The sequence below is a fragment of the Ursus maritimus genome, unplaced genomic scaffold, assembly GCF_017311325.1.
Source record: "Ursus maritimus isolate PB19 unplaced genomic scaffold, ASM1731132v1 scaffold_27, whole genome shotgun sequence".
Classification (NCBI taxonomy): Eukaryota; Metazoa; Chordata; class Mammalia; order Carnivora; family Ursidae; genus Ursus; species Ursus maritimus.
The window spans coordinates 19,275,767-19,303,418 of NW_024425230.1; the positions used below are offsets into that span (position 1 = coordinate 19,275,767).

General features: G+C 50.8%; 1 protein-coding gene across 2 annotated transcripts in view; it reads right to left on the bottom strand.

The window, feature by feature from the left end:
- The window catches only part of NTRK3 (neurotrophic receptor tyrosine kinase 3), a 367,569-nt gene that overhangs the window by 55,865 nt on the left and 284,052 nt on the right, over window positions 1–27,652 (bottom strand). For both annotated transcript variants that reach the window (XM_040642769.1, XM_040642772.1), the window contains exon 13: window positions 3,883–4,013. In XM_040642769.1, coding sequence (XP_040498703.1) covers window positions 3,883–4,013 — 131 coding nt within the window. The remainder of the gene's footprint in view (window positions 1–3,882; window positions 4,014–27,652) is intronic.

A 27,652-nucleotide genomic window follows, 5' to 3' on the forward strand; every position in this document is an offset into this window, starting at 1 on the left:
TTGAACTATGGCAAAGCTAACATCACTGTATCCTCAATGTAAGGAAAAACTAAAACACTGCCAACCCCCCAGAAATGCCTCCACCCCATGCTCCGCCCTTCCAATATTCCCTCTCTCACCCCAAAGGTAACCGCTTTATTGACTTGCAGAGTTCATGGGCTTGCTTTTGTAAAACTGTTTTTACTACCTAAATATAAATCCCTAACCACTAGAGTTCAGTTTTACCTGTTTTTAAGTAGGATCATACACATAACATTATATATATATATGTGGTGATGGTGATGAGATATAGAGATATAGATACATACATGTATTTATATATATGTGTGTGTATTTCTATATCTTTTCTTCATTCCACGTGGTGTTTTTGAGATTCTTTATTATTACATATAGCTATAGATCACTCATTTTCCTTGTTGAATAGCTTCCCATTGTATGAACACACCACATTAATTTATCCATGTTGCTACTGATGGCTATTTGGGGCTGTTTCCAGTTTTTGGCTGTTGTAAATAATGCTTTATGAACATTATTAGACATATCTCCAGATAGATGGAAGGAAGGAAGGAAGGAAGGAAGGAAGGAAGGAAGGAAGGAAGGAAGGAAGGAGAAGAGAGAAAGAAACAAAAGTGGGTGGTGGGTAGGTAGGTGGATGGACGGACGGACGGATGGACGGATGGGTAGGTGGGTAAACAGGCGGGTAGGTGGGTGGGTGGATGGATAGATGATAGAAAGGCAGACAGATACCTAGCGGATGGAGGTCTGGAAGTGCTAGGTCACACGTTACAGTAAAGTTCCAGAATACCAAACTGCTGTTCGAAATGATTAGACTACTTCACCTTCCCACCAGCAGAGGAAGAGGGCTGCAGTTGCTCCTGATTTTTGTCGGCCTTTGGTATGATCGCCATTTAGCCATTCTGCGTGGTGTTCGCTGGCATTTCATTATGGTTCAATATGCGTTTTTCTGATGATGAATTGGGTCGGACCCCTTTCTCATTCCCCCATCAGCTATTTGGCTATCAGAGGAGACTCTCTGAGATCTTGTGAATAAGTATATTCTCTGTCAAATGACTATTTCAAAATGGTATCACTGATTTTAAAATATGAATCATGTGATTTTAATGTCAGCCTTACACTCCCCATATGTCCGAATGATGTCTTGTCCTGTCCTGCTCTCCTTCCTTCCTGGGTATTCTTTTGTGCCCCCCAGCAGACTACAAGCATCTTCAGAACAGAGGTGGTGATGTCTTCTCTGTCTCCCCCATTGCACCCACGGGGCAAAAAATTCTTGCCAATTGACTTAACACCACAATTTTGGGAAAACCTATCTTTGGCTTATCCTTGGATGGGGTCTCTGAAAGTCTACAATACCCTGCACCAGTATGAGAGCAAACGCAAGAGGAAGGAACCCACACAAAGAAATAAACCCCGAAGAGGACAAGAAGCAGAAAACACCATTTCTCGGCCCTTCTCCAGAGGAGATGAGTGTCTTCCCCAGGGACTGGTGTCTGCGTGGGTCCCCTGAGTAGCAATGGTATACAATCCCAGGGCACTCATCTGCTCCGGGTTCCCAGACTCAAGGAGAGAAGAAAACCCTCTTGAAAGGATGAAAACAGAAACACATTTTCTGTGTTATCAGATCTGGGTACCGTCCCTTAACACCCGACTGCTGAGTGAGAAACATTTCTCAAGGTTTGGGGCCATCATTCCATTTCCTGCTCAAAGCACAAAAATGTCCATTTCATTTACTAGTCCCCAGAGGGATGCAGGAATGCCCAGCGGATTTGTGTCACCCCATAAATTAAAAGTTTCAGAAAAGTGCAGATTCTTTGGGGACAAAATTAGAAATCTTTCCACTTCCCTGGTCCAAGCCGTTTAAAGACATCCTCGCTCATCTGACCGTCCCGTGTCTATGGAGACACACTGAGCAAGTTTATTCTCAGGCTATCTAGCAATAATAATCAGCCTTCACAGAGGAAATACTCTATCTAGTTCCCTATTTGTTTTCCAGATTGTGGGTCAGCAGACAACACTTATTTTTGTAATATATATATAAAACATATATATATATATGTATTATATATGTACTACATATGTATTATATATATATATGTATATATCATATATATATATATTTTTAGAAAATGGCCTACCATCATTTTACCTATTGTTTATGCTGCTTTCCTACTTCTTGGGGAGAGTTGAGCATAGTAACGGACAGCATGTGGCCCTCAAAGCCTAAGATATTTACTATCTGGCCCTTTAAGAGAAAAAATTCAGCACCCCCCATCCTAGATGGTCAGTTCGCTCTCGGCAGGTCATTCGTCATGTGTCTAAGCACATCCAATAAAACCAACTTCGAGAATAAGAGTGGTAATAAAAACAAGTAGCAACTAACTCTTCATTGAGCACTTACCATGTCCCAAGCGATGTCCTAAGGATTTTACATCGGTTATGTGATTTACTCACCAATGTTTTAAGGAGGAGGTGTTATATTTCCCATTATACAGCTAAAGGGTCAAAGAGACTAAGTGTCTCATGCAAGGTCACACAGCTTATCAGTGGCAGGGCTGGGCCTCCCACCCAGGCTCTCTGATGCCCCCCGCTATGCCTGGGGCCTGAACAGCATCCGTGGACACTGTCATCTGCTGTCTGTGGACAGACACAACCGGCAGACATACAAGACTATGAATACACAGGGGCGCCTGGGGGGCTCAGGCAGTTAAATGTCTGCCTTCAGCTCAGGTCATGATCTCAGAGTCCTGGGATTGAGGCCAGCATCAGGCTCCCTGCTCAGCGGAGCGGGGAGTCTGCTTCTCCCTCTGCCTCTCCCCCTGCTCATGCTCTCTCTCCCTCTGTCTCTCTGACAAATAAATAAATAAAATCTTAAAAAAAAAAAAAAAAGGCTATGAATACACAGACCCAAAAGTCAGGGAAGCAGGGAACTCTCATTGTGAGGGGGGAGATCGGAGCCCTCGGTGCTAAGGGAGAAACTCTTTTGAGATCCAGGTGAACATCCTCAGTGGGGGACAGTAACCCCTGCTCTCAGCCCAGAGCAGCAGGCAGAATCCACACTGCCCTCAGAAGCATTCCTGGGGCACCCACAGAGGCCACGCCACGCTCCGGAGCAGGGCTCCTGAGACCTGCAGGTGCCCCCGAGAGGCTCCTCAGCTCTTGTCTGTACAAATCATGTTCAGCGATTTGTCCAACACTGATTTACAGGAGAAGCTGTTCCCTGCTGGCTGAAGTATGGGGGTGGGGAGCTGGTAGCAGCTTTCTCTTCTCTACTGTCCCATGCATTTCAGCCCCAGCTGCAGATCTCGCCGGCTCAGCAAGACAAAAGCCCTGTGGTTACCGGCCCATCTAAGTGGTGCCAGGAGGCAGATACCCTCAGGCATGCTGCCCCTTGGGCTCTGAACTTGGGTCCCTGGGGAGCTCTAAGAAATGCTTCCACCTTCACTCACTCATCTCCCTGTGCCGAGTAGCTGACCCCTCCCCACCCCTCTCCTTCTATTCCCAGGGACCTCTGCTGCCCTGAAGTGGGGGCTCCCAGAGCCTCCTCGAGCCGCCCACCCCTCACTCAACTCTACTCCAGAGAAACGTCAAGTGACTTTCCAGGCAGCTGGGGACGGGAAAGAGCCAGGCTCTTCCACCGGCAAACTGGCTCCTCCGGCTGCACCCCTGCCCCAGTCCCCTCAGGCGCTGCAGCTCTGGCCTTCCGAAGCCAGAGGAAATGTCACTGACCCCGGAGCAAGGGCCCCGATTACATCTGATAACATAACGCCAGTTCACCCCTGGAACGGAGCGAGCCTCTCCTTCCTGCTCCCTGGCCTCCCAGCCACCCCTCCTCCTTCCTGGAGCCTGCAGACCTCTGGGATTTACCTTCACGGCCACGAGCATCTTGTCCTTGGTCGGGCTGAGGTTGTAGCACTCGGCCAGGAAGACCTTCCCAAAGGCTCCCTCGCCCAGTTCCCGCTTCAACACGATGTCCCTCCTCTTGATGTGCTGCACATCTGCAGGAGGGGGACAGAGGGGAGAGCAGCCCGTCAGTTCGAGGCACCCGTCCTCCTTACAGCGGGGAGCGCTGCTCCTGCGTCCACGGCACGGAGAGGCAGACTTGGCCACGAATCCACGAACCCGACCCACTCATGACAACAGGCATGGCTTTGCGGTGTGAGTCCGACCCAGAACCCAATCAATCTCAGCTCTGCCCCTGACTTGCCCCTAATCTGTCTACACCACACCCGCCGCAGCTGGAAAACAGAGTCAACACTAGTTAATGCACAGGATTCTGGAATAATCAGGTATAGTTGCTGAACAGCATGTATGCACATGGCAGTCTCAACGGCTTCTGGCACAGGAATCCCCTGGGCATCGTGCGGGGTCTGACTCAGTAGGTCTGAGGATCCGCGCTTCTAACAAACCCCCCGCGGACACCTGTGTGCCACGGGCCCGTGGACGGCACTTTAAATAGTGAGGTTTGAATCCTGGCCCACCACTTCCTTGCTGGTTTTTTGAGCTTGGGAAAGTGATTTCATCCCGGAGCCTCAATTTCCTCATCTGTAAAATGGGATTAACATCCATCCATACCTTCCTTGCTGAATTCTTGTGACGATTAAATGAGAGAGCCCACTTGTGGAGTTTGGCCCAGCGCCTGGGATAATCTGAAATACACGCTCACACACACACAGCTCTTGTTATACCATAGTGGCTGCACAAGTCCTAGCATAGTGTCTGGTTTGCGGTAGAGACTACGAAGTGGGAGCTAAAATTATCTGGGGGAAGCCTCTACTTGAAAATCCCGCTCCTCCGAAAGACCAATGAGATCATGAAGGCCAAGTCCAGAGAGCACCCCGGAACCACGGTCTGTGCAGAGAAGGGTTGCCCCTGCCTCCACTGATTCAGCCAGCCAAAGTCCGTCTGCCAGGAGAAAGCAAGGATGTGACCTCAGCCCTCCCCCACCCCACCCCCGTTTGGCGAGAGTGCTACGGAGGAATAATACAAGCCGTGGGCTGCTGATGAAAGCTCACCGACCTTCCCATTAACTGTGCAACAGGCAGGCGCCCACCTGTAGGAACGTGACGAAGAGCGTCACAGCGCTGGGAAAGGGGACGGACTCAAACGACCTTGTCAAAAACCGAAAAGTGAAGACAGAGGACCGTGGCAGGCCGACCGTCCCGTGAGCGAAGGGACAGCGACAGGCGCAGACGGGTGTGGCTGCAAGGCTCTGGTGTTCAGGTTGGCTCGGAATTGCTTTCAGAATAGACTATACACATCTGTTTGTTTGTTTGTTTTTCTGTCGGAGTTCCTGGTCTCCCCACCGCATCCCAGACGACCCGCAGGGGAGGCTCTGTGGGCAGAAGCATTTGCAGACCATTTTTCTCTCCTCCCCAGCAAGACAGACCTGCAGGCTCCCGGCGGCTGGTGGCAGCTCCTCACGGGCCATGTGACCGCCAGCTGGCGGCCCCCGCACGGCAGGGCTTGGCCCCAGTCTTCACAACAAGCGAATTAAAAATCGGTTCCGTCCTTTACACCCTGTGTCACTGTTTCTTAGCCTCTGAGGCACGGGATTTGTTGGCCTCGAAGGGAAGGCTAAAGAGTCTCCCACTGAGAGAAAACGGGAGGTCAGGACCTCTGGGGGAGGCCATCTGCTCTTCGCTGCATAATCATTCCCAGGTGACCAGTGATGACGCACGGGGTCCTGCAAGGTGAGCGTCCTGGCGTGGCCACGGAGCGCAGATGGGCTGAGGAGGCAGACTTATGAGGCCAAGTCCACACCTCTGAACACGCAGGGACTAGTGAGGCATGAGAAGTCAGGGGCACCCGGATCGAGACTTGGACCCTCCACACAGAATTGGCTTGGGCACCTCACAAAGCATCTGAGGACTCAGTTTCCTTGTCTGTAAAATGGGTGTGGGAGGATAAACAAGTTCTACTTACCTACCGCATGAGCTGTTTATGTGAAGGTTTGTAATTCCTCAAGTCCTCTAAAACGTCAGTGTGTTTTGGTGTTTGCATCATTGTGGATATGATTTTACAAGAAAGGGAAGCAAGGGCCAAGTCAGAAGTCCACACCGGGTGGCTGAGATGGGACTGGAATCCAGAGCATCAGGACCAGCCAGAGTAGCCAAACCACAAGGGGACAAGCCCCCTTTGGCCCTAGACCCCACTCCAACGCCAACCTCCCTCAGCACTGCAAGAGGGTGGTGTCATTCTCAAACTTGAGTTATAATAGAATCTTCTAGAAGGCTTGTTACAACACATTGCTGGGCCCTTCTCCCAGAGATTCCCATTCACTAGGTCCAGGTTGGGGCCTGAGAATTTGTCTTTCTATCAAGTTCCCAAGTGATGTTGATACTGCTGGTCCGGGCACCCGCCTTCGAGAACCACTGGAACAGGATGGTATTGGTAGGGGAGGAATTTGCCAGCTCTTAACAGTCCCACGCCCACAGATGTTTTCTTCATTTCTCACCACCTGAAGGCCTGTAATCTTAGACTTACCACGGCCTCCTCCTCCCCACCTAGCTGCACAGCCCAGGCTAAGTCAAGGTCCCTCTCAGGGCCTCAACTGCTCATCCTTGCAATGAAGATCACGCCTCTCTCGCCTTCTTCCGTCCTGGACACATCTCCACGAAGGCAAAGCAACAGCGTATAAATCCCTGGATCCCTTAGTCCAACTCTGGGCTGAGCGACCTCACCAGCCGCCCGAGGTCTTCTCCCTCGTAGTTGCCATGAGTGCAGAATGAGGACAGAGGGACAGAGGAATTCCATGGAGAGCTGGCAGAGCCCACTAGCTCCCCTCCCTCTTTCAGCAGCAAGAATCACAGGCCCAGAAAGGTTCAGACAAGTCAAGTGGAGGCAGCAAACAGGGAGCCATTTCTCAACCCTCCCTCCGTATCCCAGGATTTGAGAGCCTGGCGGCAGCAGCAGACCCCCAAGCATGGGAGGGGGTAGCATTCACAGCTGTGGGCCTTGAACGCAGCAGTGGGGGCAGCAGGTGACCACGTTACTGGGAACTCTGCTGCTCTCTGCAAACACGAAGCGGAAGCCTCCCATGGACCAAAGCGTCTTCCCCAAATTTGCAAAGGGATCTTTTTCAGAGACTCAGAAACACCCAGTGGCTCAGGAAACAACAGGTCTGGCTCACTCTAGTTGTCTTCAGGGAGAAGTATTTTGAGAGCAATACCTGACTTAGTCCACAAAGGAGGCAGTGAGATCTAGAAAGGGCAGCAGGAGGGATGGAAAATAAATATGGATTCCATTCCACCATAAATCCTCCCCCAGGAGAGAGCATCCCGCACACCAGTCATGGGGAGGAGAAGTTCCACACAGCGGGTGGGGGCCTTCAGCGGAGAGAGGCTGGGTGTGGGCCAAACGCATAGGCGAGTCACTTCCGAGTGGACAGCCCCATGGACCAACAAGACTCTAGACCAAAACACCATCCAAGCAGCTGCTTTCCCTGAACCTAAGTAGGAAGAAGCAGGGCAAAGGGAAATTAATCTGTGGCCAATCCTACCCCTTGGTCAACATTCACTTCTGACGATAACCACGAGAGACAAGGGTTATTGTGCCCCTTTGACAGATGAGAAAATGGAGGCAGGGCTAGCTCTCCAAAGTTCACAGCGCCAGAGCATGGTCAAGGAAGGCTTCTCTCCTTTATACGGCTCCCAAGCTCAGGTTCCTTCCATTACTCGGGATGGCCTTTCTTCCGTCCTTCCCTACTCTGTGGCCACTAAGACCATTCGGTCCACAGAAGGTCAACCTTCCGTCTTCCCCTTCTTCCAGCCTTGTCCGACTTCTCTGACCCCACTCTCCTGGGACTCTATCGCCCAAGGGAAAAGGAAGGAGCACCTTCCCAAAGGCCCCAGGGGAGAAGGGGTGGGAGGGGAAGAGTGCGGGAGGAAAGGGCGCTGCTCAGGCCCTGGGGGACGGCGGGAGTGAGCCATTCTCATTTCTGACGTTCTCTTGTCTATTGGGGCCTCTTTTTGTGCTTATTTTTAGCTCTCACAGAGCTGCTCAGAGCTGCCTCTGGTGAAGCCATTTGACCCGCATGCCAAAAAGTGATGGATTCTCCTAGGAGGAGAGGGCATCAATCTCCTTTTACTGCCTGGCTGGCTGGCCCAGCAGAGGCTGGGTCACAAGGCTCAGATGCTGGGACACTGGCAGGGGAGGAGAAGGGAGAGGGATGCAGAGCCCAGGCCGTGGGAACACCTCCCGATCTCTAGGGAGGAGGGGCAGCTGCAGAGAGCCAGGGGCCAGAGCCCAGGAGGAGCAGTCTTTGGGAGACGACATGAGCTCCTGGGACTTTCTACTCTGACTCCTCCCTGGCTCCTTCCGTTGACACAGACCCCATTTGCGCTCTGCCAGAGGAAGCCATCCGTAGAGTTTCTCTTTCCCGCAGGACAACGGGCTCACCAGACAAAACAGAATGAGGATTTCTGTTTCAGTGACAGCTCCGTGAATTGTCCTCTGTACCGAGGACCAAGATAATTATACCATATGTATGCGATTCACTTCGGCGAGGTCTTCCAGGCCTAGAGTGAGCTTGACCTAGGGCGGAATCACTAATCCAAGGAGCTTGCAGCCACCTCCATACAGAAGACCTCAGAGCCTGCAGAGCTCAGCGGGCAGACTGTGGTTAGCCCCTCGTCCTCCCTGCGTTCACCTGAGCTGCCTTGCCCAGTGCCCTCTGTGACCTGCACCGGTCTGCTAGACGGACAGACGTGGCTGGAGACATCAGTGACGATGGTCAGCCTCACCTCCAAGTGCTGGGAAAACAGGGATGTGCCAGGCATAAAGTGCTCAGTGCTGCTGACCGGGCATGAAGAGGAAGCATAAAACCCACGAAAAATGGGGGGGACTGAGAAATGGAGGACTTGGGAAAAGAGGTCTGTATTTGAACCCTGATCCTGCCACTCACTGCGCCCTCTCCACCCCCGGGCCAGAGTTCCTTCTCTGTAGAATGGGTATGTGACTGTCTACTCGGCAGAGTCGTCCGGAGGACAGACGCACACTTTCTGGATAATAGAGGTCACCAGAACTCTCCGAAACATAATGGACATTTAAGACAAGTGTGTTCCTTCCCTTCTACAGGATTTTCATTCTACCCGAGAGCTCAACCTACCATGAACCAAAGAGTGACTTGGAAAGAAACTCGAAAAGGGGTCAAAATATTCTCCTGCAATAAAATGGCTGAGGCTGCTCGGGTGGCTCAGTTTAAATGTCCAACCCACGCCTGCCACCGCGCTGTCCAACCTCGTCCCTCTTCAGAGTCCAAAATAGTTTGCGGGAGGAGGTTGGTCAGACAGTGGAATAAAGACATCGAAGGCAGAGACAGCCACCTACTAAAGATTACTATTGATCAGGAGGAAAAGAAACAACCAGACGTCCCAGGGTCGGTGGTTATAAATAACGGTGGTCCTCACTGGGCTATGTGTCCAGCAGCAAAGTCAGTTCCCCAAAGCCAGCACGCTCCCTCAGTCAGACCCGGGATAGCGTCACAGAAGTCCAGCGGCCACCTCGGTGCTTTGGTTGATGACGGTCCTAGCCGGCCAGGCACGCAGGCAGCCGGGGACTGTCCCTCCCCGAAGGCTGTTTTTCCTAAGGGACTCGGAAGCAGACCCTCCCAGCATCCCTCAGGGCTGGCCGGGTGTTCCCTTAGCTGAGGCCTGATGGGCTCGCCCAGCCCGCTGTCACCCCCAGTGCCTAACTCGGTCCCAGCCCCACTGCGGAGACATCTCAGATCTTTCCCCCAGCGCCTCCGTCTCACTCTGTGCTATCCCCTGATGCCCTGGCTAATAATACAAATACGTCCCATCGAGAGAGCACGTACCCAGAGCCAGTCACCCACCGTGCTCAGGGCTCAACACACCTCATCTCACTTGTCCTCACAGCTGTCTTAAACACAACGTGGCGCCGAAGTTCAAGGTGAGGAAGCAGTTTGCTCAGGGTCACCCAGCGGTGAGAGGTGGCCCATCAGACTGTAGAGTCCAGTAACAGCAGGCTGGGCCATCCTGCTCCCCATCACTCATGACAGCCCCCTGGCCTCTGCCACCCCTACCCCCAGGGAGGGCGCTGCTTTCTGACCCGGCAACAGCACGCGGTGGAAACCGATCACATCTATAAGGATGGGGAGAGAATCATTTCCGACGGAACCCATTCTGGCCACCGATGGTCGCCACCACCCAAGCTCAGCAGGAGCAGCAAGGACGGCTTCCGGAGATGAGGACGGTACCAGAAGGTAGAAATGCAAGGCCCCAATGCCTCCCAGAACAAGAGAGGGGCTCCCCAGCCTCCGGGCTCTCACATTACGAGGTGAGTCCTGAGGGCGCCTGTGTGTGAGAAGGAGGGCGGAGAGTCTTGGCAGGGAAGGGGGGTAAGAGGGAACAAGAGAAGGGAGGATCTCGGAGAAGTGTGTGTTTTCTTTGCACTAGCCAGACCGGAGGGTCTCGGGCTGCCAAAAATGCTCAGAAGAAAACATCAATTCAATACCACACATTTAATTACACATGAAATGGAATGTCTTTAAATGGAAGAATAACATTCCCGGAGCTCCAACTGTGGGTGTTTGAAGTGGCAGGAGGGAGACAGAGGGCCAGCTCTGCATCTTTGAGGGGGAAGGAGACTGCCGAGAGAGGGCAGGACTCCTGCTTTCGCTAGAGGTAGGAATTTCTGTCTGCCCTTCCAGACGTGCCCTCCCCGCTCCTCACGGCCCCAGCGGCTGCATCTGGCCAGCTGTGGACCCGCTGCAGTGGTCTGCAGCCGACCCTGTCCGTCCTCCCCATGGACGGAGGAGCGCAGCATGGCTGGCCCAGCCCAGTAACCCACTCTTGCAAAGCAATCCCTGGAGGATTCACGGGCAAGAAAAACAAGAGGACCTCCTGAGTTCATGTCAAGGATCTTCTAAGAGAAGACCTTTCAAAGGCTGGAGCCAATCGAGGAACACGGCGGAATTATTCTCGGAGGACTGGAGTTTAGAACATGCACCCCGTTACTCACCAAATGGGGGGTAACAAAGATAGGGAAAAGGACTCCACTGTCTCCTGTGGCTGCCCCAGGGTGAGGAGGGCTCAGGGTTGTCAGAACCTGACGTTGCTGCTGGCCAGCCTGGGTCCGATCCCAAGGCTCCTCTAGCTGGATTGGGACTCCCCTGCCCACTTTGGGGGCTTGGCAAAGGGGGGCTGGCAGATGCTCAAGTCGGAGACCCATGATGTGTGTTGTTAAGTCGGTGCACTGGGCCCCAGCACAGGGCAAAACACACAGCAGGTACTCACTAAATATTTGACAAGTGAACAAATGGATGAGAACTCCCTCTGAATCACTGCTAGGGACTTGAGCGAGGAGAACACCACAGAGAGGGAGGAAGAAGGGAAGCTGAGGGAGCAGTAAAAAGAAAGGAAAGATGAGTGAGAATGGGAAAGGATCCAGAAAGTTCCAAAGAGCAGCCTTATTTATGTCCTGGCTCCAAGACTGGCCCCAGGAACCAGGACCACATTGAACCGGGACAGTTCTGAGACCCACATCCTGACCCTTCCTCCCAGCACCCGGTCTTCTTAACAGAATGTCTCTGCGGTCTCCTGTGACAAAGCTCGACCTGCACCAGGTCTCCCCTCGGGGGCATGTGTGCACCCCGAGGCCAGGAGTAACAGGCTAGGGCTCCAAGACGCCGTGTTCCCACCGAGATGAATGAATAAATAAGACACTCTGCTGTTTCTGGAAGCAGTGGAGAGAGGATCAGCAGAGGACTGTCTGTTCTGGGGTGACTTCCAGCTCACGTTTCCCAACACAAGAAGTTCAGAGAGTGAGAGGGAAGTTCAGATGTGTCCCTGCCCCAGGTGCTACCCATTGGAGCTCGACCCGGGAGCTCAGGCATTTACCGAAACCCAGGGCCTCCCTCACCCACTCTGCCTTCCGTACCCACTCCCTTCAGCTACAGGTCGCGCTGGCCCTTCCCACGGCGACAGGACCCCTCTGGCTCTCATTAAGCACTGACTGCCCGAGCCGAGAGTAAAGAGCGAAAGAGCTCCCCAAGGAAAGCATCTGGAATTGAGCAGCTAGGTGCTGAAAGATGAGACTCAGGCTCCAACTGGAAATCTGTCCCTCCAGCAGCTTGCCTGGCCCCCCGTTCTCTCCCCCTCCTCTGGCCTGGATGTTTGCTTTCCAACTTGACGGTGACAAACTCTCACTCCAAATGCCCCTACAAGGGGCTCGTCCCGCCTCTCGGGCTCCCCAGAGTCCCTTCTCCACCAGCAGCTGCCCGGGGATGCTGCTTTGTCCTCTCATCCCTGGCATCTAACTCCATCCCCCAAGTCCATCCTGGGACACTATGTCTTTTCACCAGCAAACACAGGGCAGAACGTGTTCAAGGGTGTACCTTCCAGCTCTACAGCTCGAGGCCAAGACACAGACGGCCGGGCACCATGGAGCCTCGAGCATGCACCTTCGCATAGACATCTTGAGGTCAGAAAGCGGAAACGCCTAGGAGAACTACCGGGTGAACCAGAGGAGGACCCCAGGACCAGTCACCCACTCACGGAACATGCCATCGGCCTTGAAGACCTCCAGGTCCCTCAGATCCTATAGGAAACCGACCAAAGCTCTTCAGGCAGGAGGGGGAGGAATGAGCATTCTAAGGTTTGTGCAGGCAGAGGCAACAGTATCTCCAAATACACGAAAACAAGAACAAAAAGAAGAAAAGGACAAGAAGGGGGCCTCCTTGTAAATCAGCACCTATTAAGAGCTGGAGCATAGCTTTGGGAGGAAGCACAACTGGGTAGCAATTCACGTTCAATACATCTTAGGAGACAGAACTGGGCAATTTTCTCAGCCGGGCTCAAGCTTCAATGTTTTCATGAGTGAAATTAAGAAAATACCCCACCCATTGTGATGAGGGCTCAGTGAAATTCTGCATGTACAGTAATGTGTCTGAAGGGTATAAATATGTATAATAACGGCCACAAAGTTTCACAAACGAATGTGCCAGTTCCTTCCTCCCACGTGCCCCCTACTTAAACCTTCCATGATCTTCTCTGATTACTTAATCTCTCTGATCCTTAATTTCCCCACCTGTAAAATGGAGATAGTGGGGGGGGGGAAGTACCTATTGCATGGCCTTGCAGTATCTTTAAACGATACGGGTGTTGAATGCTTAGAACAACGCATTAGCTCATAGCATCAGTGCCTTCAGGGGGGCCTCTGGTATGCTGTTTGAGAACTCTGCTAACCTGGCCAAATCCCCAGGCGCTTTCCCTCATAAATTCCCTGTATAAATACATAAAATAGGTCTGACAGATGGAGGGGCTGCTCGTTCACTGTCCTCTGAGCTCCCCTGATGGATTCATGCCTATGTGTCTTTACAACACCATTCCTCCATCTGGGTACTCTTCTCCAGCTTCCACCAGGAGAAACCAGCCCATGCCCCAAGAGCAACTCTGACCCCACGTGCTCTGCAAGATCTCCTCCCGATCTTCTTCCAGATTTCACTGTTGCCCCGGCCCGTCTATGCCTAGTGCAGAAACAGGTGTCCTGCGACCCGCTCTGCCTACTTTGCTTTTCCCCTACATAAACTCAGCTCACCCCATCGAGCTCACAGAAAACAAGCTTAGCACACGTTTGCTACCTCTCTGGAGAGAGCAAATGATACTAGCAAAGGCCACTGTGAGAATTTTTTGCAATATACGCTGGGTATATTGAGACACAGGACCCTGGGTTATTTGTGGGCACAGGCCCAGCCCTTAGATCCCCCACATTCACCACCTGCCAAAGGGGGTTGCTGTCTCGTAGCCTAAAGAAGTGCGCTTTCTCTCCTTCTTTCCCCCAGCGAGGAACACAGTGAAGATTTTCGTTGGGACAACCCTAGGAAGTGAGCCAGTAACCCAGTGAGGACAGGGGACCCCATCTGAGGGCCCCGGAAGGCCTTTCTTTAGGAAGGGTCGACTTCAATTCTGCCGAAAGCAGGAGGCAGGGCTCAGCCACCAGAGAGGGGGAGCTGGGGTTCTCATGGGAAGGAAGGCGGGACCCCCGGGCCTTGGGAATTTAGAAACGCATGTCCCCTTGTGGGGCCCTCAGGGTCTTTCAAGAAAGACTCATCTTTCCTCTATGCAGGACTGAAACTCAGGACATAACTGGGAATCTTCCAGGACATACCCATGCCCTCGTTGATCTCCCCTGGGGGCACAGGAGATCCTCTCAGGTGGCTCTGGTCACCCTGCTTCCTGTCTTCCCCCAGCCGCACCGAGGCATAGTGGTGACAAACCGCACCTGCTAAAACCCACATGCTCCCCTGCTCCCTCTGTCCCCCCAGCTCAGCTCAGCTCCCACATGCTTCCTTCCTAGCCCCCTCAACACAGAGCACGCTTTGCTGCCAGCTCACCACAAGACCGCCCCATGATTCCTGGCCAGGCCTCCCTTCACCTGAGCACACCTGTCCTACCAGACTGTGGGAGCCCTGAAGCCCACCTCCACAGACAGAGGAGGCTGTGGGGGGCCTGGGGACTCAGCGGCTGGGCCCCTTCCAAGGGGATGTTTCCATTTCCAGCTCCCAGTCCCAGAGCTGAGGCATCCGCCAGGCGCCTCCCCCTCTCCAAGCCTCCTGCTCCGGTCCTCACGCTCTTCGGCCTTGTATCTGATGGGTTCAAGGTCAGAGGCCGGAACCCCTGGGTCCCCGCCACGCAGGCCCTTGGCGTGGGCAGCCTGAGCTCGGCGCGGCCAGCAGATTCGTTCCGCACGGCCTCCGCCATCCCGGATCCAAGCTCCCCCTGCCGCAGCCCGAGCACTCTGCCAGGTGTTTCCCCACATCCTCCGAGCGGACTTCCAAGCGTTCCCCACACCAGATGTTCAACGCGCTGGCCGGTGGTTTCCTGGCCTGTCTCCTGAACCTCCCCCTACCCTGTAATTCCACCAAAAACAAAACAAAACAAAGAAAAAAGTTGGAATCGGTGGAAGGCTTGGTGCCCCACCTGACCCCTGGAATCCCTCCATGGGCTTGGGGGCTCAGATTAGGTCTATCCGAGTTCCTCACATCCCAGGCTGCTTCTAGGGCAGCAGTAATGTCATCAGTCACACTGACATGGTGTCTTGGATCAGAAGACCATTCTTTCTCGGTCTTTCGGTACCAAAAGGAATGGAGCCACATAGACATTTGGGCTTTGAATGATGTCTTACTAGTCCTTTGGGAGATCCCAGAAATTGGGGGTCAAATGGCTGTTAGGACCAATGTCAGTGGGAAATCAGGAGGGAAGAAGTCTTCATTGGACATCATTAGATCTGTGTTGCTGACACGTGGCCAGCTCTCATTGTTGGGTCTGGATACTCTTGGGTAGTCCCCAAAACATCAAGATGGGGGCTCTAGGGCATGGGCTTTAGGAATCCACACAGAACATCCTCAGGAGTCCAGTAGGAAGCCATGCTCCCATCCTCTGCAGGGGGACCCCAGGTCCCTCTTCCCACTTGCCATGGGGACCTCTCCCCTCTCATTTTTCTAAAGAGATTGTTGTTTGATGTAGTGACCTCAACACACCCTCTGTCCACTGTGGTCATCTTTATCACAGACCACTGCAACTTCCCTCTCCTGATGCTTACCTCCCCTTTCTCCACTCACTGTCTGAGAACAAGCCCTTCCAACCTCCTTGCCCGCCTGCCCCCGCCCGTGTGGGTCCTCGTCCTTCATCACTGGCCTGCTCTTAACTGCTTCCTGCCGCTGCTCTGCTCCTGTCTGACCTTTTCAGTATGTGTACTTTCTTTTTCTCTGAAATAGATCTTCATTGCTGGCTCCTCAGGCAGGTGTGAAGGGCTCCTTGAGCCCCCCACAGCACAAAGCACAAGCAGGGCCCACAGGGCTGGGCTGCCATCCCCCTCCCGCCAGCTCTCGGAGAGGCCAGTCCTTGCACATGGCTCCCTTGACATGGCCTTCCTGGCCCCACAGATTGAAGCCAGAGGAACGAAGTGAGATAAGCCGTTTCCCACACCAGCTCTTTTACTCTATAAACTGGCCCTTTTCTTCTATGTCCCTTGTCTGGGAACTTCCCCGTTTTCCCATTTCCAGCACAGAAAGTGCAGAAGCTAAACGACCAGGCAGTATGGCCCCCTCCTGGAAATGTGTCTTATGTCAATTACCCACGGAGGTCACCTTGTATAACTTTTCCATATCTGTGAGATGTGGGATCAAACATATGTGAATCCCCAGTTACTCTGGGTCCTGAGTTAGGCAGAATGATTTAGGAAATCCAAGTTATAAAATCAGGAAGGAATTAAGTATTTGGATTGAAGACCAGTCATGGGAAAAAAAAATGGGAAAAAAAATGTTATTTGCAACAGAGCAAAACCAGTTGATAAACATCTCATTGAAATGAGAAGACCCCCAAAAGGTCTCTAGCAGACCAGTGTTTGGTAAATGGAATTTGCTGCATAGCGCTCGTGATTACTAATTTCACAAGTGAAAAGCCACGGCGTGCTGTCCACCTGGTGTGCGGTCTCTTCTGTTTAACTTTAGTGGACGTTAGAAATAAACAGATTAATAAACACAAGCATCTACAAGAACATGCATAAGTTCCTGACAGCCACGGGTATTTCAGGGGGTCTGAACTGTTTTATAACAATTTCTACCGCTCAAGCACAATTCCTTGGCCGGAGAGTTCTCAGGCACGTGGTAGTTTTGCCCCTGCGGGCGTGGAAAGAGCAGGGGGTGGAGAGGCAGTTCTTATGCCAGGATGGTTCAAGACCCCAGAGTTGGCATCAGACACGTGCAGCTCTGCTACTGACTAGCTGTGTGACCCTGGGCATCTTCCTTAACCTCTCTGAGAGGACATCTGTTCTGACTGAGTGCGATTCTCCCGCGGATGTTTGTAAGCAAATGAGATGTGAGATGACATCAGTCTGTAAACTTCCGAGCACCATGGCAGGCCTCCAGAGAGTGCTAAGACCAAGATTCAATTCTACTGTCTTACCCAAGATTGCTCCTTTGGGCTGCCTCGCCAACGCTCACGCACCTCGGCGCCCATGGACACAGAGGCGAGCATCGATTCAAAGGTCTTCCGTCCTCTAAGAACACACCTATTGCACCTGCCCACTGGACACGGGAATTTGTCTGCAGAAGCCTCTGCCTGCCACTTTCAACTACAGAAAACTGATCGCTCCAGGCTATGGGCATTCAAATGGGGCCGTTTGCCTGGCATACAGAGGCTGTTTGCTCTTTACTGTCGACTACAGAGGGTCAGGAGATCTGGGGACATGGCAAGGCACAGAGAAGCTGGAGGGCGACACATGAGAAGCTCACGGCAGGTGGAGACCACTTGGAGTAGCTTTTACATTGCCATATGGAGCCTTCCGAGTGGCTGAATAGTACATTGGCAAGCGAGTGCTCTGTGTCTGGGTCCTGGCTGAGAAGGGCGTAGAGAGAGCTGGAAAATGTCCCCCTACGCCGGCCCCCATCAGGAACCCTTGCTCCAAATCTACCTGCCAGCTACAGCCATTGGCCCACCCCAGCCCCCGGCATGGTGGGGAAACTGGACAGAGAAGAGGCCAGGTCTACAAAAATTGTCATTCTGACAGTAATGGAAATGGGGTACCCACCCGGACTCCCCCACTTACTTGCTGAAGGGCCATATACTCATTCACTCTGTAATGTATTCAACAAATGTGTGTTGAGTTACAGTGTGTGTCAGGAGCCAGGCTGTGTGCTGGGGGCTCGGTGGGGAACGAGACGTTCTTCTGGAGCTCAGTGGTCTAGCGGAGAAGGCAGACGAGTCACAGGCAAATCCGATCCAGCGTGATGCACCCCGTGGGGGTGGGGCAGGAGAGGACCTCGGGGGCACCTGCCAGGTGCATGTAACTGGGTCTCGAGGGGCCGGGGAGACAGCTGTGGGGGAAAGTGATCTACTCTCTCTGAGCCTCAATTTCTTGTCGTATGAATGTGAAAATATATGTAAAAATGACTTTCACACAACAGTCAGATAGAAAATGTTCTAGTTCTGTCACCCACCAACAATAGTGTTAATAAAATGCCTGGATCACCTGCATCAAGTTCCCGCAGGTACTTACAGACTGAGCCTCTCTGGGTTCTGGTGGAGGGAGGGGGTGTCATCTGGAGGAACGCTGCCCAGGAAAGCTGGCCTCGCTCTGACAACCGCACCTCAATGCTCCGGTTGTGCCTGGAAGTTTCCAGTCCCTGAGGCACAGTGGTGGGTTTTATGGCCTCCTTCACCAAACAGCTTGGCTCTGGCCAACACAGCTCAACACAGCTTACAGAACCAGACTGCCCGGGGTCAAATTCAGTCTACCCCAGTCATTTTGTTCTGTGACCTTGGGAAAGTTACTTACCTCTCTGATTCTTGGTTTCTTTATCTGTTAAAAACAAAAAAACGCCTGCCTCATAGAAGTGTGTTGAACGTAGGTGTCAGTATGTGTAAAACATGTATTAAAGGACCTAAATCAGGGCGCCTGGGTAGCGCAGTCATTAAGCGTCTGCCTTCGGCTCAGGGTGTGATCCCGGCGTTGCGGGATCGAGTCCCACATCGGGCTCCTTTGCTGGGAGCCTGCTTCTTCCTCTCCCACTCCCCTGCTATGTTCCCTCTCTTGCTGGCTGTCCCTCTATCACATAAATAAATAAAATCTTTTAAAAAAATAAAAAATTAAAAAAATTTAAAAATAAAGGACCTAAATCAGGCAACTTCATTAAAGGTCAGGGATTGTCACCACCATCTTCGTCATCATCATCAACACGATCTTCATCGTCTTGGTGACCACAGTCCCACAGAGGGAGCATTCCAACTGGTGGCACCCTCCCTGTGGGAAGTGGTGTGGTGTCATTAAGAGGTTGGGTTTGACTCAAACCCAGGTTCCACTGCCACCAGCTATGTTACCATTTTGAGCCTTGATTTCCTCATCTGTGAAATGGGCTAATAAGAGCACTCATACCATGGTATTGTTGTAAGATTAAATGAGATCATATATGGAGACCAGCCTGGAACAAAAGGGGCTCTCCGTAAGCGGTAGTGGCCGTGTCACGTATTAGCACGGAGGAAATAAATGTTCACATCTAATCTAAATGTAGTCACTCTGTCCTTTCGGGACAGGTGACACACTTCATATTAAGTGAGAAATCCATCTTCTTACTGCTTCCTTTGCCTCTCAGAGACCATGAAAGAAGACAGAAACACGTTCAGCTCCTACTAGTTCTCATACTGCTGGAGACTGGACAGGAACTAGGCGGCCCATCGTTTAGCAAAACCCATCGTCTCTGTAAATGCGGAAACAGGCTCCCTGCTGAGCAAGGAATGAATGACATTGTTCTGGACATTGAAGTAAGGTGACTGGATTTCCCTGGGAGGAGAACATGGGAGAGAAGAAAGGGGAGCCTAGCAGCATGGGGGTGACCTGTTGGTGGGGTGGCTGGAGGACTTTTCTGATCGGAAACGTCTGAGATTCAATATTGGCTAATTTGTGACGCTGTCATGTAACATCAAAACTATAACAAAAGCCACTTCTCTACAACACTTCACATACGTGTGATGTTCTTACCATAAAACACTTCACAAAAGGCATGTTTCACATAGTGGGGACAAAGAGTCAAAGAGCAGTGGTCCATACAGACGCTGAGGCAGCCTGTAAACTCACCCGACCCAGTGAAAGCAGAGACGGAAGTTTCATAAGAGCAAGACAGTCGCAGCCTCCCTATCACCGGGCATCCTTGGAGCCACGGGGTGGATCGCATATGTGCACTGGGGCGGCAACAGTTTCGTCTGAAGGATGCTCAGCTGTCATTTGGCTTGTGAAATCATCCTCATTGTCCAAATCCCTCCCTACCGTCTCCGCTTGGGGGTCTAGCGGTCCTTCACACGCAGCACAGCCAAAAGAGAAATCTCATTCCTCACCCCTGCACCTGCCCTCCCTTGGGCCTTTCTGAGTATAAATGGCACTCCCATTCACTCAGTGACACAAGCCTCTCAACTACCAGCTTTCTTTGATGGCTCTTTCCCACGTGCCACAAATGCCCATTAATAAATCCTATCGACTGGAGCCTCGAAACATGTCTTAAATCTGTCCCCATCCCCAGTAGATTCACTTTCTCCCATCCCACCACCGCCATCCTCTTCCAAGCTGTGATGGTCTCTCATCCGGGCAATCGGCTCCTAACTGAGCTTCCATTCTTCCCCCCACCCCTCACTCCCATCGCTCATCCTCTGGCCAGCCAGCCAGGGTCATCTTTAATAAAAAGCAAAGTAGGAAGCTTCGCATCCCTCTCCTACTTCAAATGTGAGTTTAGAATGAAAGCCAAGCTTGCTCTATCCTTGCTTACGGGATCTGATCCTGCCTACCCCCTTGACCTCATCACCAGCCCTCCTCCAGCACCCACTACCGCCTCCACTCTTCCCCCCTGCCCTTCCTTCTCTCCTCACATATTTCAAGCTAGGCGACACCTTAGAGCCCAGACAGCAGTCACTACCTGTCCCAGAATGCCCGCTCTGCAGCCCTTCAACGGAAAGGGGTCCCTTCAATCACAGGACGTTGTTTTAACTTTCATGCAAAGCACAACACGACGGCCATTGGAAAATTGTCTCACTGACCTAGTTATCCATCTGCTTCTCATCTGGCCTCCCCAGTGGAAAGGCAGGTCCACGAAACCTAAGACTCCTTGTGTCTCTCCATCAGAACTGTCCCCCAGCAGCTCAAAGCCTAGTGGTTAAATAGATGAGTGACTGCCTTGATGGGTTTTTTTGGTTTTGTTTTGTTGTTGTTGTTGTTGTTGTCTTACCGCTGTTACCTAGGCTCCTGTGACTCCGAAAACACTGAGTGAGGTCTAGAGATCCAGGACCAGATGAGGTGGCTGCAGCTTCAGCAGAATGGAATTCTGAAACCAGGAAGCCCTGCTAGTAATTACACCAGGACAGAGGCCAGCAGGAGGGCAATCATGGCTCCGAGTTAACATTGAGCTGAAGACCACGGTCGTCCGAACATAGATTCCATCAGCAAACTCAAGAATGTCAAAGTTCCTGAAAATCAGAACCTCGGGTTCTTCATCTCTCCTGAAATCCCACCTTCTCCTCAACCTGAGGCTCTAGACCCAGGCTCTGGCTTGATCACAGTGTGAATTCATGAAACCACTGACACCAACAAATGGGGCAATTTCTTCAACAGGAAAGTCCTCAACTACCTTGTAATTGGGTGGGCTCCATGAACCTTATCAAGGGTAACAGCTAGGAACAGGCAAGGTGCAGGACTTGCTGAATTTCTGGACACTTGGGGAGCCATCCTTGTATGGGCTAGCCCGCTGCCATGTTGAGCTCTTAGCAAGGTGGGAAAGGATGAAGGATGTTGCCTGATGTCCTTCCCCAGCTGTATCCCACTTGGCAAAGGGGGGAGCAGCCCCCAAATTTGACTCGGATGCAGGCAAATGCAGGGAAATTGAGATCAGCCAACACGCACTGTAGTGAAAACAGGTAGGGTTTGCCCCCCTTATGAATTAAAATTCATCAGTATCTGGGTCCCCTTTCCAAGAAGGCTGACCCAGAACTTCCTTCCAGGGGGACAACAGAAAAACTCCCCCAGGGTAAACCAACTCACTCTCGGATGACTTTGTTCTGTACCTCGCTAAGGAAGCAGAAATCCCCTCAATTGTCTCTGATCAGTTTTACTTCCCTCGTTTTTAGCTTTCCCTCTTGCCTTCAATGGAGCTCATTTTTTCAAGCTTTTGTCCTCAGTTCTTCCCATCTACTTTTTGAATGTTGCCCAACTTGTATTTACCTCTGCTTGGTACTGTAAGTCTCTCCTTCCCGCTGACTTCTAACCTCCAGGGTAAGGTTTCCCCCATCCTAATTAAAAGCATTCTTTGACCCTACCTACTCTCCCTAGAAACTTCTCACACGCCCCCCCCTTCATCACCAGACTCTTTGATGGGTCATTTACTACTTGTGCTCCCTACCATTTCTTGAGATGCCCACTCATTTCTCAAGGCTTTGTCTTCTTACCACCTCACCCTGTGACCCACCAGTCACAGTGTCACAGTGATGTCCTGATGCCCAAATCAAATGGCTTTCCCTTCGTCCTCACTCAACACCGGTGGGCCTCAGGTCCTTCACCGTCTGACCAAAGCTTACCTGAGCTCTCTCACCCTTAGCCATCTTGTTAAGACGACTGGGGGGTGCTCACTTATCTTGTCAGACATGGGTATGACCAGGATTCTGGAATTCCGGGGAGCCCCCAAACATAGAGATATTTATCACGAGGTCGTGTATGATTTCATTGTGCACAGTCATCTTCCTATGAAGCAGCAAGCAGATTTGAATCATTTTTGCAACCCTGATGCATAGCCCCGCCCTCTGCATTAAGTTCCAATCATTCAATCATCTCATTCATTAAATCATTGAACACAATTAAGGTCGTGTGTGTCACTGAGGCATTAAACAACCTCAGGTAGTTGTATGGGTAGGCTTCCAGGGACACTGAAAGCACCCTTTGCTGGGAGATCTTTAGAAAGGAAAGGAGTATTTAATTAATGCCTTAGTTAATAACTTTTGGAAAATGAACAACTATTTATCAAGCACCCACTGCGCTGAGCCCTGTAACATTAACAGATTTGCAGAATGGCATGCCAGCTGCAGCAGGAACCCAGGAGGGGGAGGGAGAAGTCAGGCAGGCAGGAAGCAAACCAAGTTCAAAGTGGCTGCAGGGACAGGGCCACTTCCTGGCTGTGCTCTGTGATCCCCTGACGGCCCCTGCTTCCTGAGCTGGGACAGGTCCTGCCAAGGGCCTGGCTAGACAGAGTAAGCAAGGAATGGTCACTGGTGTGTTACACCGGGCCGCCCTCTGGCCTGGCCATCAGAGGCTAACTCCGGCTCCCATCGCCTACAACTGCCTCTTCGCAATCCCCCTGCAAGGAGGGGGCAGGACGGTCTCTCAGAGTTCCTTCCCATCCTGTGCTTCCTTGATTCCCAGCTACCCTGGCTTGCAGGAGGATGCCAGCGAGCCTCATATGGTGGGCCACACATGCCTGAGCAGGCATCCAAGGCTGGCATCCACTGCCCCTCCCTCAGCCTGGCAGAGAGCAAGGACCAGCACCCAGGGATCCTGGAACACACATGGCACCTTGGCAGCCGGCTCGGACGGATGACCAATGAACAGCTTGCCTGGGCTGCAGGAAGTGACACAAACCTAATTGCACTTGTCGGTTCGACTTCAATGCTCCTCCCAAGCCCAGGGTGTTTTCCTCCCTTTCCTGTTGCTACCAGATCTTGACCCTTAATACCACCCCTTCTGCTCATGCGCCCCCATATATTTCTGTGCCTTCTCTCCTACCTGCTATGCTGTCCATGGACCTTCCCTGTCCCCAGCACCTCTTCTCCAGCCCAGGAACTCGGAAGAAGGGAGGGCACATTTCTCCTCCTTGTCAGTTTCTGTCCCACGCCCACCCCCTGAAGGACACTAACGGCCCTTTTAGAAAAAGAGCAGGAGGCGTGTTGGAAGCCCAGTGTGGGCTTTGCTGTCACCACTGAGAGCTGCAGGAGAGAAAACATGGCTACCCCCTGACCAAAAAAGCTGCAGATTTCGATAAGCTCACGATCAGTCCCCACCCCTTCCTCTTTCCTGTTGCTATTTCCTTGGATTTGCTCCAGGGGGCTGACTTCTCTCCAGTTTGGGCCCCACCTCTGCCCGGTGCCTGGATCAGTGGGTTGGCTGGAAATGCCTTGCTCTGAACTGTCTGTGGCCTTCCTACAGCCGCTTTCAATCTCTGCTGTCATGCTCCACTCAGCGTGTTCCCAGGAGGCCACCTGCTTAAAGGCCAGAGCAGGAGGTCAGGATACACGGGTACTGCCTCCCAACCCTCACCCTGACCTTGAGAAAGTCAAGGTGCCACGCTTGGTTAGCCATCTGTACGACATATGAGATTAGAAGCTTCACTCAGAATCCCATTAACATTTCTGAACTGTGCAGCTCAGAATCCCCAGCCCAAAGACTTGGCAAGGCCTGAGCAGGAGAGCGGTTGGGGGAAGGACATTATGGGAATGCTGGCAGCATTTTGAAGTCACCTGGGAAAAAGTAACGCCCCCTGCACTCAGCAACTGGGCACGTTGGGATTCGAAGCCATCATGTTTTAGAAGGCGATGGCTCTTCCCATGTCAACTCTCCGCTACTAGAAGCCAGCTGTCTGTAAAGATTGTCTGCTGGGCACCTGGTTGGGGAACCCCTAGATACTCAGGGGTGTCTGCAAAGGGCCACAAGGCAGGGATGCCAACACACAGTGCCTCTGGTGGGCTGCCAGAGCCATCCCCCACCCCCTCACTCAGCCTAGCCACCGAAAGTTCTGAAATACCTGGTCTGTTATTCCTAAGAATTGAATAATAAAATAATCCGAGTTTCCAAACAGAGGGGACAAAAGAAATTAATATGGTATATCCACAAAGGGAAATATCCAGCCATTAAAAATCATGCCGTGGCCCTCTATGTATTGAGGTTGTGGGGACCCCCATTCTCATGTGTTACTATGAACAGTCCACGTTGGTATAACTCTATATAGGTTACATACACAAAACAGACAGACCGGCTAGCCGAGGGGCATATCTGGCCCTGTAGTAATATGATATTTAGGTTCAAATCACTGCAGAAAAATGAGAAAATACTGTGAAGAAATTAAGTAGATTTGAATACACTAACACAATGAAATAGTATTTATTTCCAAAGAAAGAATGAGAAAGTTCTCTAAGAGCTTCGAGAAACTGGCAGGGGGAGACTAAAAAGCGTAGAATGGTATGTATGGTATATTGCAAATATGGAAGAAAAACAAGAAAGCATTTCACAGTTGTTTATAAATATTTGTTCAAATATAATTGAGAAGGCAGCTCTATAACAGTGGTTACCTGGGTGGTGACGGTGGTGGTGGTGGGAAGGACCTACAGGTGAGGGTCAGATTAGGAAGGAGAATTCTCACTATACAGACACATAACTAGGTCTACTATATGTGCAGATTGACAGATAGTGTAAAATAAAATTTACACACATAGACTTTATTGAGGTATTAACCACCGCAATATTTTTAAGATACACGTATTATTTACCTCAATATTATTGATATAAATACATGTGCATCAATCATATATCAATGCATGTTATTAATACCTCAATACATGTGTAAATAACACCTTAATAAAGCTTATATATATGATATAGTACAAATATATGTAGAATCAAGTATATATAAGTACATAATATACAAAATATGTACACGTAGTATATTTATGTAAAATAAAGTTTATATGGAGAGAGGTGTCCTCAGTACATATACTAATACATATATCAATACATATATTACTATATATCAATATATCAATGCATGTTATCGATACATATATCAATAATCTTGACGTAGAGGATATCTATATATCAACTTTATTTTACATAAACATTCTATATACATTTATTTTGTATGTCATATACTTATAGATACTTTCTTTTACATGTATATTTACTATATTATCTATATAAAATTTATTGAGGTATTATTTGCCTCCTATAAAATTCATCCACTTTATTTTATTCTATTTTTAAAGACTTTATTTTTTTGCACATTATCTCTATACCCAATGTAGGGTTCGAACTTACAAACCCAAGATCCAGAGTCACATGCTCCACAGACTAAGCCAACTGGGAGCCCAGCCCCGAATTCGCCCATTTTAAAGTACAATTCAACGATTTTTAGTCAATCTACCAAACGCCACAGCCACCACCGTAATCCAGCTTTAGAACATTTCATCACCCCCGTGAGATCTCTTGGGTCCATTTATCGTTACTCCCCATCCCCGACCCCAGGCCTCCACGACCACTAATCGACTTTTTGTCTCTATAGATTCTCCCCTTCTAGACATTTCATACAAATGGCATCACAGAGAATGGGGCCCTTTGTGTCTGGCTTCTGTCCCTTAACACAGTGTTTGTGAGGTTTATTAATGTTGTAGCGTGCGTGAGTACTTGATTGCTGTTTATTGCTGAGTAATATTCCAGTCTGTGTATAGACCACATTTTGTGCATCTGTTTGCCAGGTGAGACGTATTTGGGCTCTTTTTACCTTTTGGCTATTTTGAAAAATGCTGCTATGAATATTCATGTACCTTCATGTGTCTGTGTGTGTGTGTGTTTGGAACCATCTGAAATAACCTATACAAAATTTTAATATTGCAAAATATTGTTTGAACGGCGCATGCGATCTTACAGAAAAGGTAGTGGCAAACAGGGTGTGTGCACACACATGCACACGGAACGATTTGATTCTGTTAAATAATTAAATAAGTACATAAAAAAGATTAGAAGGCAGAAAGCTAAAATGTTAACAGTGTTGTCTCTGGGTGATGGGATGGTGGTAATTTATGTGTTTGTGTGCTTTTCTGTATTTCAACAAATTTTCTACTGTGAATATAAATTACTTTTGTAATCAGAAAAAAACCACAATGTTATCAGAAGGAAAAAATACATCCTTCCCGTTCAATTTCTCCTGGATCTTTACCTCCCTGTGACAGAATGATGCCCCCTCCATCGTCCCACACGGGGGAGGGGAGGGTGCAGCCCTTCTCTCTCTCCTGCACAATGCTGGTCACAACATCCAGAAAACTGCAGGTCCCCAATAAATACCAATCAATGTTGAGGGCCTCGAGATCAGTCTCCATGGCAACGTGACAAGGGCATGACACTGCGTGAGTGCTGCCCCGGCATGGAGATGGCCCAGCAGGAAGAAGGCCCGCCTCGAGCAGCCGGAGGTTGCCAAAGGACCATGCAGCAAATGGGATCCGGCTTCCTAAGGCTCCAGGATAGGGACATCTCTTTAGAACACTGAAAAGTCTCAACTGATCACCCTGATTGTGGGGTGCCTGGAAGGGCCATTTCTACTTACTTCTACAGCTGCAAACAGATGTCATGACTCAATATTTTTAAGAACTACGTTTAAAACGAAATGCCCTTCCTCTATGCTTGCCCTGTGCCTAATCTCACCTACTGCTTCATAATGACTCACTAGTCTGCACAGGCCTGCCCCTCACATTTGCAGGACTGGGAACCAGAGAATTATTGGAAGTCCGTCTCTCACATGTCTGAAGATTTGAAAGTTAAGAAAAAAAGCTAACACACTGTGAAATGGAGTCTAGCCTAGCCTCCTACCCTGTTAAATATATTTTCAGAATGAGCCGGAGGGCCAGGTGAGAATTCAGGCGTCTCGGGCTCCTTGGACTTGTGAGTGGGGACATGTAGTGCCAGAGGGTTGGCCCCAGCCTGCTCCCCTTCTCCTTCCCGCAGCCAAAGGGGCCTTATATGCATACACGTGCACATCCAGCCTGCACCATGCCACACTCACACTCCCCTCTGCCCTAAACAGCAGCCAGCCCCTTGGCCAAGCCTTGGGCTTCGCAGTGCACATGCCTGCAGGGCAGCCCACCCTTCAGAGGAGAGCAGGCCAATGGAGAGGTCTGCACGTAGTGTGGAGGTGGGCGAAGAGCCATCTTGCTGAGGAATTCTGCTGTAGGCAACTGCACCCTGACCCAGAAAGGGAGCGAGGCCCAGGCTCTACGTGGTCACTTCCCATGGCCCTCGGACCTGCGGCAGCTGAAGGAGGGCTCTGAAAATACGGGGTCCCTCTTACACGAGACCAAGAGATATCTATCTTCCTACTAGACTGGAT